This window comes from Bombus huntii, chromosome 17 (genome assembly GCF_024542735.1).
Source record: "Bombus huntii isolate Logan2020A chromosome 17, iyBomHunt1.1, whole genome shotgun sequence".
In the NCBI taxonomy this organism is placed as follows: Eukaryota; Metazoa; Arthropoda; class Insecta; order Hymenoptera; family Apidae; genus Bombus; species Bombus huntii.
Genome location: NC_066254.1, coordinates 5,397,866 through 5,411,749, shown reverse-complemented (window position 1 = coordinate 5,411,749; position 13,884 = coordinate 5,397,866). Strand labels below are relative to the sequence as shown.

The window sequence follows — 13,884 nt, the reverse complement described above, 5'->3', positions numbered from 1 at the left end:
GTTGCTGTTTTGGTTGTAATGATGGTGTTGCTGTTGATCCTGTTGGTGACCAGAATGATGATGGTGGTGTTGGCCACCGTGCAACGAGCCCGTGCACGCCTGGTAGTCATTGTGCTGGTGCCTGGAGCCCGCTGACGACGGTTGCCCCGTCAGGATATGCTTCAGCATTACTCGACGCTGGAATGCCTGAGGAAGACTGCGCTTCTTCCTGCTCCTCTACATGGCGCTACGCGGGACTCGCTTCTGAGCACGTCTTTCTCGTTGGAGGTTTCTTCTTTCTTTTCTTTCCCAGTAGAATTTTTACACAATTCTTTCTCCCTTTTATCATTAAATTACCTTTAATTCTTAACGACCTTTAATCTTTGTCTCTTCTTTCCTATATATATATTTTTGTTTACTTTTCTCCGTAGCGAATTTTGTCTTTCTGACGCGGGATTAGGTTCCTGGACTTAGGGAGTTGCTACACGCCAGCTCCACCATGGCGACGGCATTCACTAGGCAGCCTACATAGCCACCTTTCAGCTCACGCTTCGGGACACTTTTTTCGCTGAGATTCTCCGCGATGAGGCATGAAAGCAGAGACCACCGTCTGCGGAGGCATGATTATTCTATTGTTCCTTTTAACGAGTAATCGTTTTACTCGAGTCCTCTTACTAAACCGTAAGTACAAAAGACTATTATACTTAGATAGGTACTTGGTCTCAAGAACCAACTTATTTTGGTCTTTCGATTAAGTTCTTAATTAAATGCTCAATTAGATATTCATAAATATATCTTCATAATATTTCCCTCATCTATTTCTTTGACATTCTAGCAACCTCGTTAAGACGTCCGCCACTTCAACTTCTATCTACAAGTGGCAAAAACTGAAGCTGACCTTCTTCATGGAGAAACATGCCGGAAATGGCATCCGCACGTGTGAATAATTATACTCAGTGTCCAGGTAGTTCTTTCGATCATCCGATAGAAGTCGTTTCTGTTTTTCAGAGTTCGTTCACGCCTCCAGAATGTAAAAATATCCAAGGAAGTACCATTAGGAAGCAATGAAATTCAGAGCTTCTGTGGTTATTCCTTTTTCTGATTGTTTCTTTTCTTTGCCCAAAATGGATGATTTCTATATCAAATTGTTTATTCGTATTTTTTTTTTAATATTCCTTGAGATTTTCAATCAACTCGATTTCGAATTTTTTAGCACCCGATCTTCTGGTTGACGTCGTTAAGAAAGAGGAACGAGTGCACAGGAAGCATGGTCGGCGTGAGCATGATTAGATCCGGTCTGCCCGATGACCTTGCCAGTGATAATAGCGGTTCGTTAAGGTGGTTGCAGTCTTGGTTTGCTTCTGTTTCGATTTCCAGCGAACTCGTCAGCCGGCATGGCTTCCGAGATGCTCCCCCTGAAACAAGTCGAAGGGAAATAATTAATGGACTCTCTGTTCGATTGTACGTGGATGACAAGCTGACCGTAAAAAGAAATATACAAATACGATTAGAAAATATAATCCGAACCCCTTTCGGTTTGATCTGAAGGTTTCTTTTTCTAGACGGAACCAAAGATTCTTATCTGGTTTATGGTGAGCTAAGGAACTCTTTGAAAACAGCACTTATAACTTTCGAAAAAGAGACAGGTATTTCTTGCGCGAACAATTGAATAATTAATTCGTTCTCTAAATATCCTTATTTGTTGTTCCTAAAATACATAATGATTGGAAGCTTCTTACGGGAAGCGCAATCAGCCGCTGATATCATTGAAGTCGAAACGCCATTAAAACCATATTACGATTCGCATGCGACATGTTCCATTCATGAAAACACAAAAGCAATAAACAAGTACAAATCAACGAAATAAATCCTCCGAGAACGAGACGTTACAGGAATTATACCATTGCGAGGATACAAAAGACTTGCTCATGAGCTACTTCCTTCAAGTAGTCGAGCGGTGTATTTTCCGGTCGTTAACTTCCATATAATGGGATATTAAAGAGTACGGACACAACGCTGCTATTTTTCAACTGTTCATTATCAAATTACGCAGCGGGAATCGTTGCAACGACAAAACTGTAACGACTCGTACCTGCGTATCTTCCATTTAGCTGCGGTAAACGCTGACTTGTCTGCGTTCTTTTTTTCACTTCCTCGTTACGGAAACCAGGAAAAGTGATTCACAATACAGTTTCTAACTGTACTTCTCGCGATTCTTTCTTAGAAACAAGCAATTGCTTCTTTTCAATTTCCTAAATCTATAATAAAACAGTCCATTCCTTGAATAGAAATTAACTTTAAAACTTTAGGCGCATACATCGTACGTATCGTATGTATGTATTTTGATTTGAAAAGAAACGCGGCAAACGCCTTTGAAAAGACATTAGGTTTTCAACACCTTAACTAACTTAATTCCAGCGAGTTGTAAATCTGCTGCATCTCCAACATCTGAATATCAATCTTTTACAATGACTTGTTCTCCAATTTATTAAAATTACATCTCTCCCGTTGCACCGACCTTCTTTAAAGGTTCCCGCGGCAGGTTGAACCCGCATCACGTATCTTCCCTCTTCCTTCCACCCCCTGTTCCCTTTCTCTTTCTATCGGACGGGAAGAGCGGGAACGCTTAAAACGCGCGAATCACGCGAGCGCCTCACGATTTGCGAAACATCACGTGAAAATCACCGATCCGATCTCCGTGCGCGCGGTGCACCGTGGGGGTAACGATTAAATCGACTGGATATACTTTATTGGCTATTCCGTTATTACAGGCTGTAGTTGGCGGGGAAATAGTCACTATGGATCGATGAACTCCATTGTAACAACGCACCTTCGAATTGCATCGGAAACGCTTCTGTATTGCGTCCACCGTATAACCTATCATCGTGTGTTTAGGGTAAATCAGTGGATCGGAAGTTACGTTTCTATGTTTCTCGCCTGTCAGTATAACACTGTGCAAGAGATACAGCAAGATCCTAAAATCATTCGAGTACAAGTAGCGTAAAATGGTCGTTTAAATTTCAATAAATTAACTATTCATACGTTAATTGTACGCGGTTAGGATTAAGGGGTACGGCGATGGAGAAGATTTTGTTAGCTAGATGTTGAGTAAATAATCGAAGATGATAATTTTATAAATGTTTCGTATTTATGATGATGGAAAAGATTTAATTTGAGTTACGTTACGTTTGAATAAGATAGACTTTTCCAAGAGTGGAGGATTTGTAGAGATAGTGGACGTAATAGTAGTATGATTTAATACTTGATGTGTCTTTTTTTTCTTTGACATATAGGTCACTGTGGGGAGTAATATTGATCTAGATATAACTATCTTTTCTGAGAAGTACGTATATGCTTATGGGAACTATGTTTGGTTAATCAATAGAGCCATTCTTTTGAGAAATTGAATCTAGAAGAATTCGACGATACTTTGCCTTGTTTCAATAGTACATCATTTTAAAGAAACGCCTGCGATTATAGTATATAATTGCACATAGGTATATGCAAAATTGCATTTTCAAATAATTAAAACAAAAATATAGGAATGTATCAATGGGAAGAATATTTGTTAAAGATCTTTCCTTTTTAATCAAATTCGTCCAACAACCCCATTCTCGTCAAACATAAAATGAACGGTGCCTTTCTCAAAGAAACAAGAAGAAAATTGCTGTCGTTCTAAAGTTCTTCTCCATTGCTAAACTACCGTTCGTGTTTCTAGTTACACTCCAATTATTCGATTGTAAGAAGCAAGCAATCCCTCCATCCAAGGGCTAGATATAGTTTCTCGAGTAGTTCTCTTCAATACCGTTATATCGATGAACTCTTTTTGAATAAAGTTCACATTTATAAAGCAAATACAATAAAATACGACAGGACAATTGTAATCGATAAATGACATTTTATTAGGATATTATAAGAAGCTAAGATATCGAGTTCTAGTTGTGAATATCAAGCGCTCGTCGTTAGAGGAGATTACCAATATTTTCTTCCTTAACAATATTAATTACGAAGTTTCGATACCGTTTATGACATTAAGATCTCTTGATAAAGTTGTATCGTTAAAATCTTACTGTTCCTAGGGAAAATATATAGTTAATATATATAGTTAAATATATATAGTTAAAACCGGAATATATATAGTTAAAACTTCCAGAGGAGCATCTCGCAGACAAATTATTGATTGTTAGTGTCGATTGACTGTAATCGATATTTGGTGCGTGAAGTTGTATGTTTCGTGAACCTGCGTTGATGCAGGGATTCTGTTGCAAATCATAAACTAAAGAGCCACTGGTCAAGGTGAAAGAGGTTCAATAAATCCAGTGTTAGTGTAATTTGACACTTTATGTGCACCGGGTGTATGCAAACAGAGTTTGATGTTCTGAACACCACGGTTGTAAGATTTTATTGAGACCCCAGTATTGTATCCGCACGGTGTGACCCTCTGTTGATGATTGCCCTCTCCACCAGCCGTTTAGTCTCATCTGTCTATCGTGCCTTACCGGCCAGGGGGTTAACCCTAACATCTGAGATATCAGATTTGCAGCTCGGAGAGGACAGATAATTCGGAATATCCCAAAGAAGGGCAAGGTACTGGCCGAGCCCCAAATCACTTACATAGAATTACTTACATAGAATTACTTACATAGAACAATCACTTACATAGAATTTTTTTTTTTCTTTTCTTTTCTTTTCTTTTTTATTTTCTTGTTGAAATTATAATTAATTCTCACGTCGAGAATTTTCAGTTACTTTACTTAGTATTATGCAGTGTTAGCTGATAATAATAAGTTAAGACTTATTATAGATAAATATAATTTACTCACATAGAATAAATTCATTTAATTAATTATGAGATTAATTCACTTACATAATTATGACATACAAGTAAATTTTATAACCACAAATTTTTAAATGTTATACTTTGAATCTGTTCTTACATTTAATTTTAATTTTAATTTAAAAAAAAACCTTACAGCCAGTACCTCCAAAATATTCGATAAAAATTCTGATGAAACATTAATTGAAACATCTAAACGCAACAGAGAATGGATATAATTATACAATTTTCCAATATTTCAACATTCATTCATGTACACCGATTTTTATTATCACATTTGTTTCATATCTGAAGAATATGTATTTGTCGGCATCAAAATATTCTCTGTTTCAATCCTTGGTCATTTTAGATCGAGACTTCAAAATCTTCTTGATTAAAATTCTTAAATTTTTTTAAATGAGAATCATTAATTAGAGGACAAAAAGTTGTTTCAATTATTTGAACATTCTGTTATTCATACAATAACATATTTCATTTTAAATTAAAACGAGAATAAATACTATTGTGTATAAATTTAATAGAACGACACACGTGATTTGTAGTCAACACTGTGACAGTTTGTGCAATTACCTTTTAATCGAGTGGAAACGAGAGCATTTTCAAATTTCTATTAACCAACGGTATTATCAATCAATTTTAACAATGATTGAAGGTTGCAAAATTAAATATAAAATGATTTATTAATAGCATACGTAGTGTTAAATTTGCAAACAAGCAGCGTATCTTTTAAGAATAATAAAGACACCAGAAAATAAAGATAATATTCTAATTACATTGCAAATTAATGAATAATTTAAGAAATGTATTTTTGTTATATTAATGTATCACAGATTCTAGGTAAAGTATTAATTTAATTTACTTATTACTTAGGAGATTGTATTTGAAATATAATTACAATTTGTAAGGTGTAATCAGCACACCTTTAAGCTAGTAGATATTTGGTAGCAGTTCTCAAGTCTTTGTGCAATATAGCACAATTGAGTTTAACCGAGTTTAATCCCTTTGACCAGCCAGCTTCCAATTTCATTTATGGCATAATCTCCTGACAATTTCATGCCCTTCAGAAGAAACACAATATCCTATTATCGTTTTGTGATCGTTGAATATGATCCGTTTTCTGTTGTTTTTAGATTCAAGTGACGAAAACTTATGAAATGATATTTTAAGTTTAAACTGATCAATTAATTTAATTAATTGATTTATTGTAGCAACAATGGTAAATTGTTTAAATAGAGAAAGAAATTTACAACGAAAAATGTATGAATGTAATATTTGAAATCTAAAATGATAAATTATTGTGCGAAAATAATAAAACTCGCAATGTCAGCACATGGTCTCATTAGAACGTGTTTAACGAGCGTAGCGTAGGCGTGAAAATGAAAACGTTGAGGCTCTCGTGGTGTAAAAAGGCTAAATTCCTCATAAAAATACAAGAAATGAGAGGGAACGTTCGCCCTTGAACACATAAAACCAAAAAAAAAAAAAAGAAATAGAAAAGGAAAAAAACCACAAATTTTAGTGAAGCTATTTTACTGAAACTTATTATATCATTTTAACAGCTATACATAAAACGTTGAATTATTTCCTTACGCGCAGAGCAATTTTATTTCAAATTTCTAGCTTCAGAATGATAATTACGTATTTGTAATTATCAACAAGCTTTAAAAATATGGAATATTCAGCCAGATGAAATATAGGTAAAGTATTTAGAAGAAAAAAGATTGAAATGTTTTATGTAAAACGATTAAATTAAGTGGTTGAGTTTGAAAATTTGACTCGGTTTAATAATTCAATGGAAAAAATATTCGCCCTATGAAAAAAAATTCATGTTCCTGTCGATATATCGGCGAGGTGCTCCTCTACTTTCGACTGCTCTGCAATTCAAATGCAATACTCGAATATACATGGCGAAAGAAATGGAAATTGAGGAATTTAAGGGAACCAATTACTCTCGCGTCGACGTAACTTCAAAATGTTTCACGTGTCGGTGTTTGCGAAATGAAGTTCGTCGTTATCCGATTAACACGCTTGCAGATGCGTTCTTTTTGTTGCAAAGTAAATGGACAAATTGTGAACAAATAATGTTTACAATTACATCAAAATTAATGTCCTAAACTTTACCAAGAATTATTAAAAATCCCTGCGTATTGCTTACGTAATGTTGATATTGAGTAGTACCATACATAACCTCAACATTATGATACTTACAAACATCGCTAAACAAGTAGTGCGAACGATGTCGAGTAAGTATTCACTATGTAAAAAGTATTTATAGATAAAAAGTATGGGAAATATATAACCGAATGTATTTAACTTTTCCAACATTTTAGCATTTCGCTTGGCGTTGGTACAACTTGAAGTAAATGAAGTAAAACGCAAAAATGTAGAGCGGGCAGTTTCCTACATTTTTAGCGCAAAAGAGCGCAATGCTGATATTATAGCTCTTCCTGAATGCTTTAATTCACCATATGGAATACGTAATAATTTGTTTTTTTTTTCAATAATTTACCATGTGTGTAACAACTATATAGAAAAAAGTAAAAGTAGACAAATTACCTTACCGTTTATACTTCCATAAAGATTGTGAATTGAGTCGAGAATATAGGATTTCCCCATTTTCATGATTATCGTGATTTTTGTATAAATATATTTTTTAAGATACTAATAATTAGGTACTTATAAATTGGTATTATCAATTATTTTGCATTTATAATTCCGCCTCTAGTATAAGTGTTAATTGAAAACTAACTTTATGTTTCAAAAAGTACTAGCAAAGTCGTAGAGTAACAAGCCACTGATGCTAACACAAATAGCATTGTCGTAATTAAATATTTCTAAATATTCATTTTTCATTTTGAACCTGTAGAAACAATTTATTATATATACTGTTAGCTAAGTAATTGCATATTTAATTAAGTCGAGATATAAAACTTAGTTATTTTAATAATTTAAAAAATAAAAAACTGACAAAAATTTCAATTTAATTTATGGTTGGAACAAAAGACAGTTATTTTTCATTAATTGAAATATTGCAATGCAGAGTACTTTCGAAAATACGCCGAGAGTATTCCTGATGGTGAAACGAGCGTTGCTTTATCGAATGCAGCTAAAGAAAACAACATCTATGTAGTTGGTGGTACGATGCCTGAAATAGAGGGCGATAAATTGTACAATACCTGTACTATTTGGGGTCCCGATGGAACTTTGATAGCAAAACACCGAAAGGTAAGTAATATATTCCTTTATGGCTTTGAATTTGAAAATATTGGGGTGAAGAAAGTGACTCTATCTAGGAATAATTTAGGAATATACATATGTACATACGTATACTATAACCAATTCTATAATTTACGGTTTATAAAATACGTTATGATACGGAAAACGCCCATTTTTGTTGTAATGTGTAATATAAATTTTTCACATACGAAAATACTTATTTTTTCTCCTTTTTAAACATTATTAAATGATAGGATTTTTTAATAAAAGAAAGTGATAAAAACGCTGTCAGTTATTAAATAAAAAATAATTAAAGTTTAGGAGTTGGTAACTTTGATATTAAATTACAAAAGTTGCAGCAATAGAATTAGCGACTACATTTTTATGTTATTAGGTACATCTATTCGACATCGACATTCCTAATAAGATTACTTTTCGAGAGAGTGATTCACTCAGTCCTGGTAACTCCCTAACGACGTTCGATGTGAAGGGCTGCAAAATAGGTATTGGCATATGCTATGATATTAGATTCGAGGAAATGGCACGCATTTATCGGAACAAAGGTACAGTAACTTAATCGATCAATACTTAACTAGCAAAAAATTAAATATCTGTATAAAAAGAAGCTTAATTTAAAAAACCAGTATATTTGCTGAAAATGAAACAAATAAAAGAATTAAAAGCACAATAAGAGGACTGTCCTCGCATATTCAGAAATGATGGAATGTGAACCGTGCAACTACGAAGTTAATTGGTATTCGGTGGCTTCATATTTCCTGCTTCTCTGGGTTAGGTTGCCAAATGCTGATATATCCAGCGGCATTCAATATGACCACTGGACCACTGCACTGGTCATTACTTCAGCGTTCCAGAGCGAATGATAATCAATTATACGTTGCTTGCATATCACCGGCTCGTGTTCCTTCAGCAAGTTACGTCGCATGGGGGCATACACAGTTGACCAATCCCTGGGGAGAGATTCTTTACGATTTGGAAACTCAAGAGAATATGGCAGTCACCGATATCGGTAATTTACAGCTTAAAATTAAAAGCGAGAGATCCATGATGTAATTAATTTTTAGTCTCGCTAATTTATCGATTTAGCCATCTTCCTCTGTATTTGTTGAATTTATTAGTAAGCATTACTTATTACTTCGTATGTTTCTTTTTTCTAACAGATCTAAAAGTTGTTGAGGAAGTAAGGGCTCAGATACCTACATTTTCTCAGAGACGTACAGATTTGTACGACACTGTCTGTAAGAAGGAGTAACTCTACACTAAAACAGAAAATGTTTTTTTATAATATTTCTACTACAATATCCTTTTTTTGCGAATTATTACTAATTTCTTATCATTTGTACTAAATGAATGACTCAATTAAGAAAACCAAAACGTTATAAATAATAATCTGTATATCTTGTGTATCAACATGTAATTGGATATTATAATAATATAGGAATGCTATAATAATATAGGATAATAATATAGGAGAATAGAATAATAATATATAATAATAATATGCTTTTAAACACCTTTAATATCGATCACATAAATTGTTATAATTCACAATGATTACGCATACATAAAAGACCCCTTGATAGTAAAATTTACGATCAAAAGGCAATTACGTATCGTTTAACAACATTTAATTTATAACACCTTTTAAACATTTAGACAGATTAACACATAACACTTCTTATATATAAACATCAATTCGAAGTTATCAGCTTGGAGAAATTGGTCGATTAATACCTGTAGATTGTCTGTCTCGATGAAAGACTTAAAGAGAGCAAAAACATGATAATGCCGCTAATATAATATTCCTTCTTTCTTGTACCTGTCTGCCTCTCAGGTCGTTTTACTAATTACAATAAGTAATTTCGTCTTCTTTGCGCTCTCTTTTAACGCATTCGAGACCGAAAGAAATTCATATCAGTCAGTAGGCAAGGGTATAGTATACATATTTTATATATAACTTATGTAGTAATGTATATATCATGTTAATTTCATATTTTTTTCAATATAGAATTATTATATATATATATATATGACTGTACATAATACATTATAGAATAACATAGTATATAATTTTATATTTTAAAAATATGAGGCATACTATTTAAGATTGTCATCGATTTAAAATCAAAGTATGAAAAGGATACCCTGGAGAGAGTAAAACACAGAATCATTCTAACTAAACATTCAGATCGTACCGACACCTAGGTATCGTTTTACAATTAAATCTCGGTCTCGAATGGATTAAAATGAAATACATACTTGCAGCTTCAACATCTTCAATATCGAGGAGATTCAAACTTTACAAATAAAAGCGGCCTGTTCCCCTTTCCACGACAGACTCTCATACCATATCCGCTCTTATCCAGGCTTTTACTTGAAACCAGCAATGCGTTCATTTACAATTTAAATTTACCCGGACCATCCACTGAATCGTCAGCCCTTTATAAATATATAATGAACCCAGAACATGTGCCTGTGCCCCTGGTATCGATGTTCGGCTTGTGATGTTCGTACCGGAACCTTCGCACAATTTCAATTTGTCACGCGTGAACATCGATTCTTCCAAGGGTCACAGCTTTATGCGGCTAAATCCTTTAGAACGATTAAAATGATACTAATGATATGGTATTTTTTACAAAGATTTAACATATCCATAAAATAGGAAGTTTCGTGCTCTCCTATTTTATATTAATTATAAATTAATAAGTTTTATATGTGTTATTTATAGATCTAATAAATTTTGTATTGGTTTACAGCAGGTGCTCCGGGTATAAACAGACGACAAACGAACAAATAGAAATTCAAACTATTGTCGTTGTTTAACTCGCATGGGACTATAAGCTCGAATTGGACTTAAACGTTACGATCGTCGAGAATAATTACTATATGTACCCTGTACGACGGGCAGAGAATCTTAAGTTATTAACGGCAATTCCTTTGTGCATAATTCAGGTTTATTAACAACCTGTAATGGATAATCATCGATGAACTCTTTTTGAATAAAGTTCACATTTATAAAGCAAACACTATAAAATACGACAGGACAATTGTAATCGATAAATAACATTTTATTAGGATATTATAAGAAGCTAAGATATCGAGGTACATTAAAATTGAGTCCGCTGCAACCCTCATGACATTTAAAATGCTACGCGTATATTGAGTAAAGTTGTTATATTAAATATAATCATATTAAATACAAGCTCGTCCGCTGGATTCCCAAATTATTTGGTTAAATACTTTGAATACGAGAATACCGAGTGTTAACAGTAGTAAATCCTCTATATGGTATGTTTACTTTGCTATCTTGAATAGGTAAATAACATTTCACTTTAACGCATTTAACCAATATTAACATTTAACATTTAACATTTAACCAATATTATACGCATATGCACATAATGTTACTGTTACATATAATGATATATACGTAGATATACACGTTAATTAAATCCTCTATATGGTATTTTTATATCAGTATCGTAAACATTGTAAACCGGAAATCTTTTATTACACACGTACATATACAGTCAATATTATTGTTACATATAGTGATACATACGTTGATCCACACATTAATTAAATCCTCTATATAGTATTTTTACTTTGCTATCTTGAATAGATAAATAATCTCGAATATAGACATACAGGTACACTTACGTTGATATACACCTTTGTACAAGGTGTCAAAAAATTTTTTATCACAGCGTTTTTTTAAGACGATTTTATAGCTTCGAAATTGATCTTGACACGATTTTCAATGTCAAATTATTTTTCTATTGCATCATGTGATACTCATTAGGAGGAACGAAACTTCTGTTTTCTTAGAAAAAATGTTTGAAATTTCATTAATTCCTAGATTGATTTTATTTATACTTTAAGGTCAGATATGACATCAAATAATGTCAATACTAATATCTAGTTATTTGTCAATTTACAGCATCTGAAAAACAAGACATCTTCGAGACAGCGTGGGTTTTCTTTCCAACTTTCTTAACTTTCAACAATAAAATTTTCGTCAAACGATACAATCTATCCAACAAAGTTCTTGTAGACAGCCAATCTCGTAAGAACATAGATCTTCTTCAAGTATTATTCTTCACAATGCTTCGTGTGGAATTTCTACTTGACGAGTTATTATTAAACGATTAAAAGCTTATTATTATACGATAATGTAATATCGTAGAATAGCTTTGATTGGAGATCGGCTGAAATTAGAAAACACCGTGTACGCCGTCTTTTTGTGGTTTGTTTACATCCAAGAGCGCCTAGTAACAGTGACGCGAGAAAAGATAAGCAGCGTCAAAACAGAAGTACGGTTTCATATTTCAAGGAGTGGCAATCGAGAGGCCAGAGTATGTGAGCCGAAAAGTGTGTGTGTGTGTGTGTGTGTGTGTGTGTGTGTGTGTGTGTGTGTGTGTGTGTGTGTGTGCGTGTGTGTGCGTGCAGGACCGAGCAGGAATGCATTGGCGAGGTTCAGAGTTGATCGAGACGTCGAAGCATAGAGTCGTTAGAATTGAGTTGCGAGTGTTGTCGAGTGTTAGAGTTGCTAGTGAGAGAGAGAGAGAGAGAGAGAGAGAGAGAGAGAGAGAGAGAGAGAGAGAGTTACCAAATAGTTGTCAAGTTATTTGATGTAAATACGAGCGTTGCATTTAGTTTTCCTGTTAATCAAACATCGTTTCTCTGTCTGTATTTTCTGTCTGTAATATCTGTATTTTCAATCCATTATTAATAAATTATAATTAATCGGACAAAATTACACCTTTAATATATTCCGATATTACAATAACTTACTTTTTTCTACGTCAATGGACACGAAAGACGTTGAGTGAGGAATTAGAACAAGTGTGGATCGTTGGAAACCACTATGCTGCGGTCTACCATTCGTTTTACCCTATATATACCACGGAACAAAGGATAATTTTCACCGGCTTGGCTATGGCTACTGGTGTGGATCCAAGTATTCGGGCCATACTAGACGCTATGCAGAAGCAGAACGAAATCAAGTTAAGAAAACTGTTAAAGGAGACTATTAAAGCAGCGACTAGTCGGAGTTATCAGGGTAGTTTAGTTTCTAATAATTTGAACAAAAGCTTGGAGAAAACAGACGTTACTGTAGGAAATGAAGAAATGGTTTTGAAAGAATTTTCAAAAGAATTGCAGTCTAATGTAGAAAATTCTTATGAAAAGAAAGTATCAATTGACACCGCTTCACAGGATTATATTTTCATTAAAACAGACTTAATGTTTGATGTCAATAGCTCAACAGAATACCAGAAAGAGTCTGTGAAACGAAGGAAAGAAGATATTGCAGTATTGTATAATGATTTGTCACCATCTTCGTCACAAGATACTCAAAATTTACAAGAACGGTTCGACAAAAAAAGTAAAAGTTTAGGAGAAGCAGAAAAAGATCATAACAAGAAGGATAATATTTCAATGAGAAATATTTTGGACGGCGATACAAATAAAGAAAACCAAATTGAAACGAAGGAATTAGAAGCAGTTAGTAAATCAACTGCTGAAAATGATACAAAATCAATAGACAACGTTGAACAAAATATATCATTAGAATCCATACAAAAAGCAAGAGATAATGCTTACAATAATGAACATTTGCTTATAGAAGAAGACCAAATGATGACAGCGAAAAATGCGTGTGACACTACAGAATAAAAAACTTCAGCAGATCTTATGTCGAGAAATTTAGATGCTAATACACAAGAGAAGTCTTTAGAGAATAAAGATGACAAGAATCCATCTCCATCTATGTTAGATAGTAGTAAACGGAGCAGTCGTTATAATGTTGCTGCAAAGCCTGCTACTTCGCCAAA

At 33.7% G+C, this 13,884-nt stretch overlaps 1 protein-coding gene across 3 annotated transcripts; it reads left to right on the top strand.

Annotated features, from left to right (window-relative positions):
* Window positions 1–5,929: 5,929 nt before the first annotated feature.
* LOC126875180 (omega-amidase NIT2-like) lies at window positions 5,930–12,654 on the top strand. Of its 3 annotated transcripts, none has more exons than XM_050637921.1 (6): window positions 5,930–7,059; window positions 7,147–7,293; window positions 7,857–8,041; window positions 8,427–8,595; window positions 8,826–9,059; window positions 11,991–12,654. In XM_050637921.1, exons 1-6 carry the CDS (start codon window positions 6,975–6,977, stop codon window positions 12,200–12,202), a joined length of 1,032 nt encoding a protein of 343 aa, XP_050493878.1. In that variant the 5' UTR covers window positions 5,930–6,974; the 3' UTR covers window positions 12,203–12,654. The 3 variants fall into 3 exon arrangements, with proteins under 3 accessions (XP_050493878.1, XP_050493880.1, XP_050493881.1); XM_050637923.1 differs by lacking the exon at window positions 11,991–12,654 and adding an exon at window positions 9,211–9,570; XM_050637924.1 differs by lacking the exon at window positions 11,991–12,654 and adding an exon at window positions 9,211–9,570 and having other exon boundaries at window positions 8,826–9,099.
* The last annotated feature ends 1,230 nt before the right edge of the window (window positions 12,655–13,884 follow it).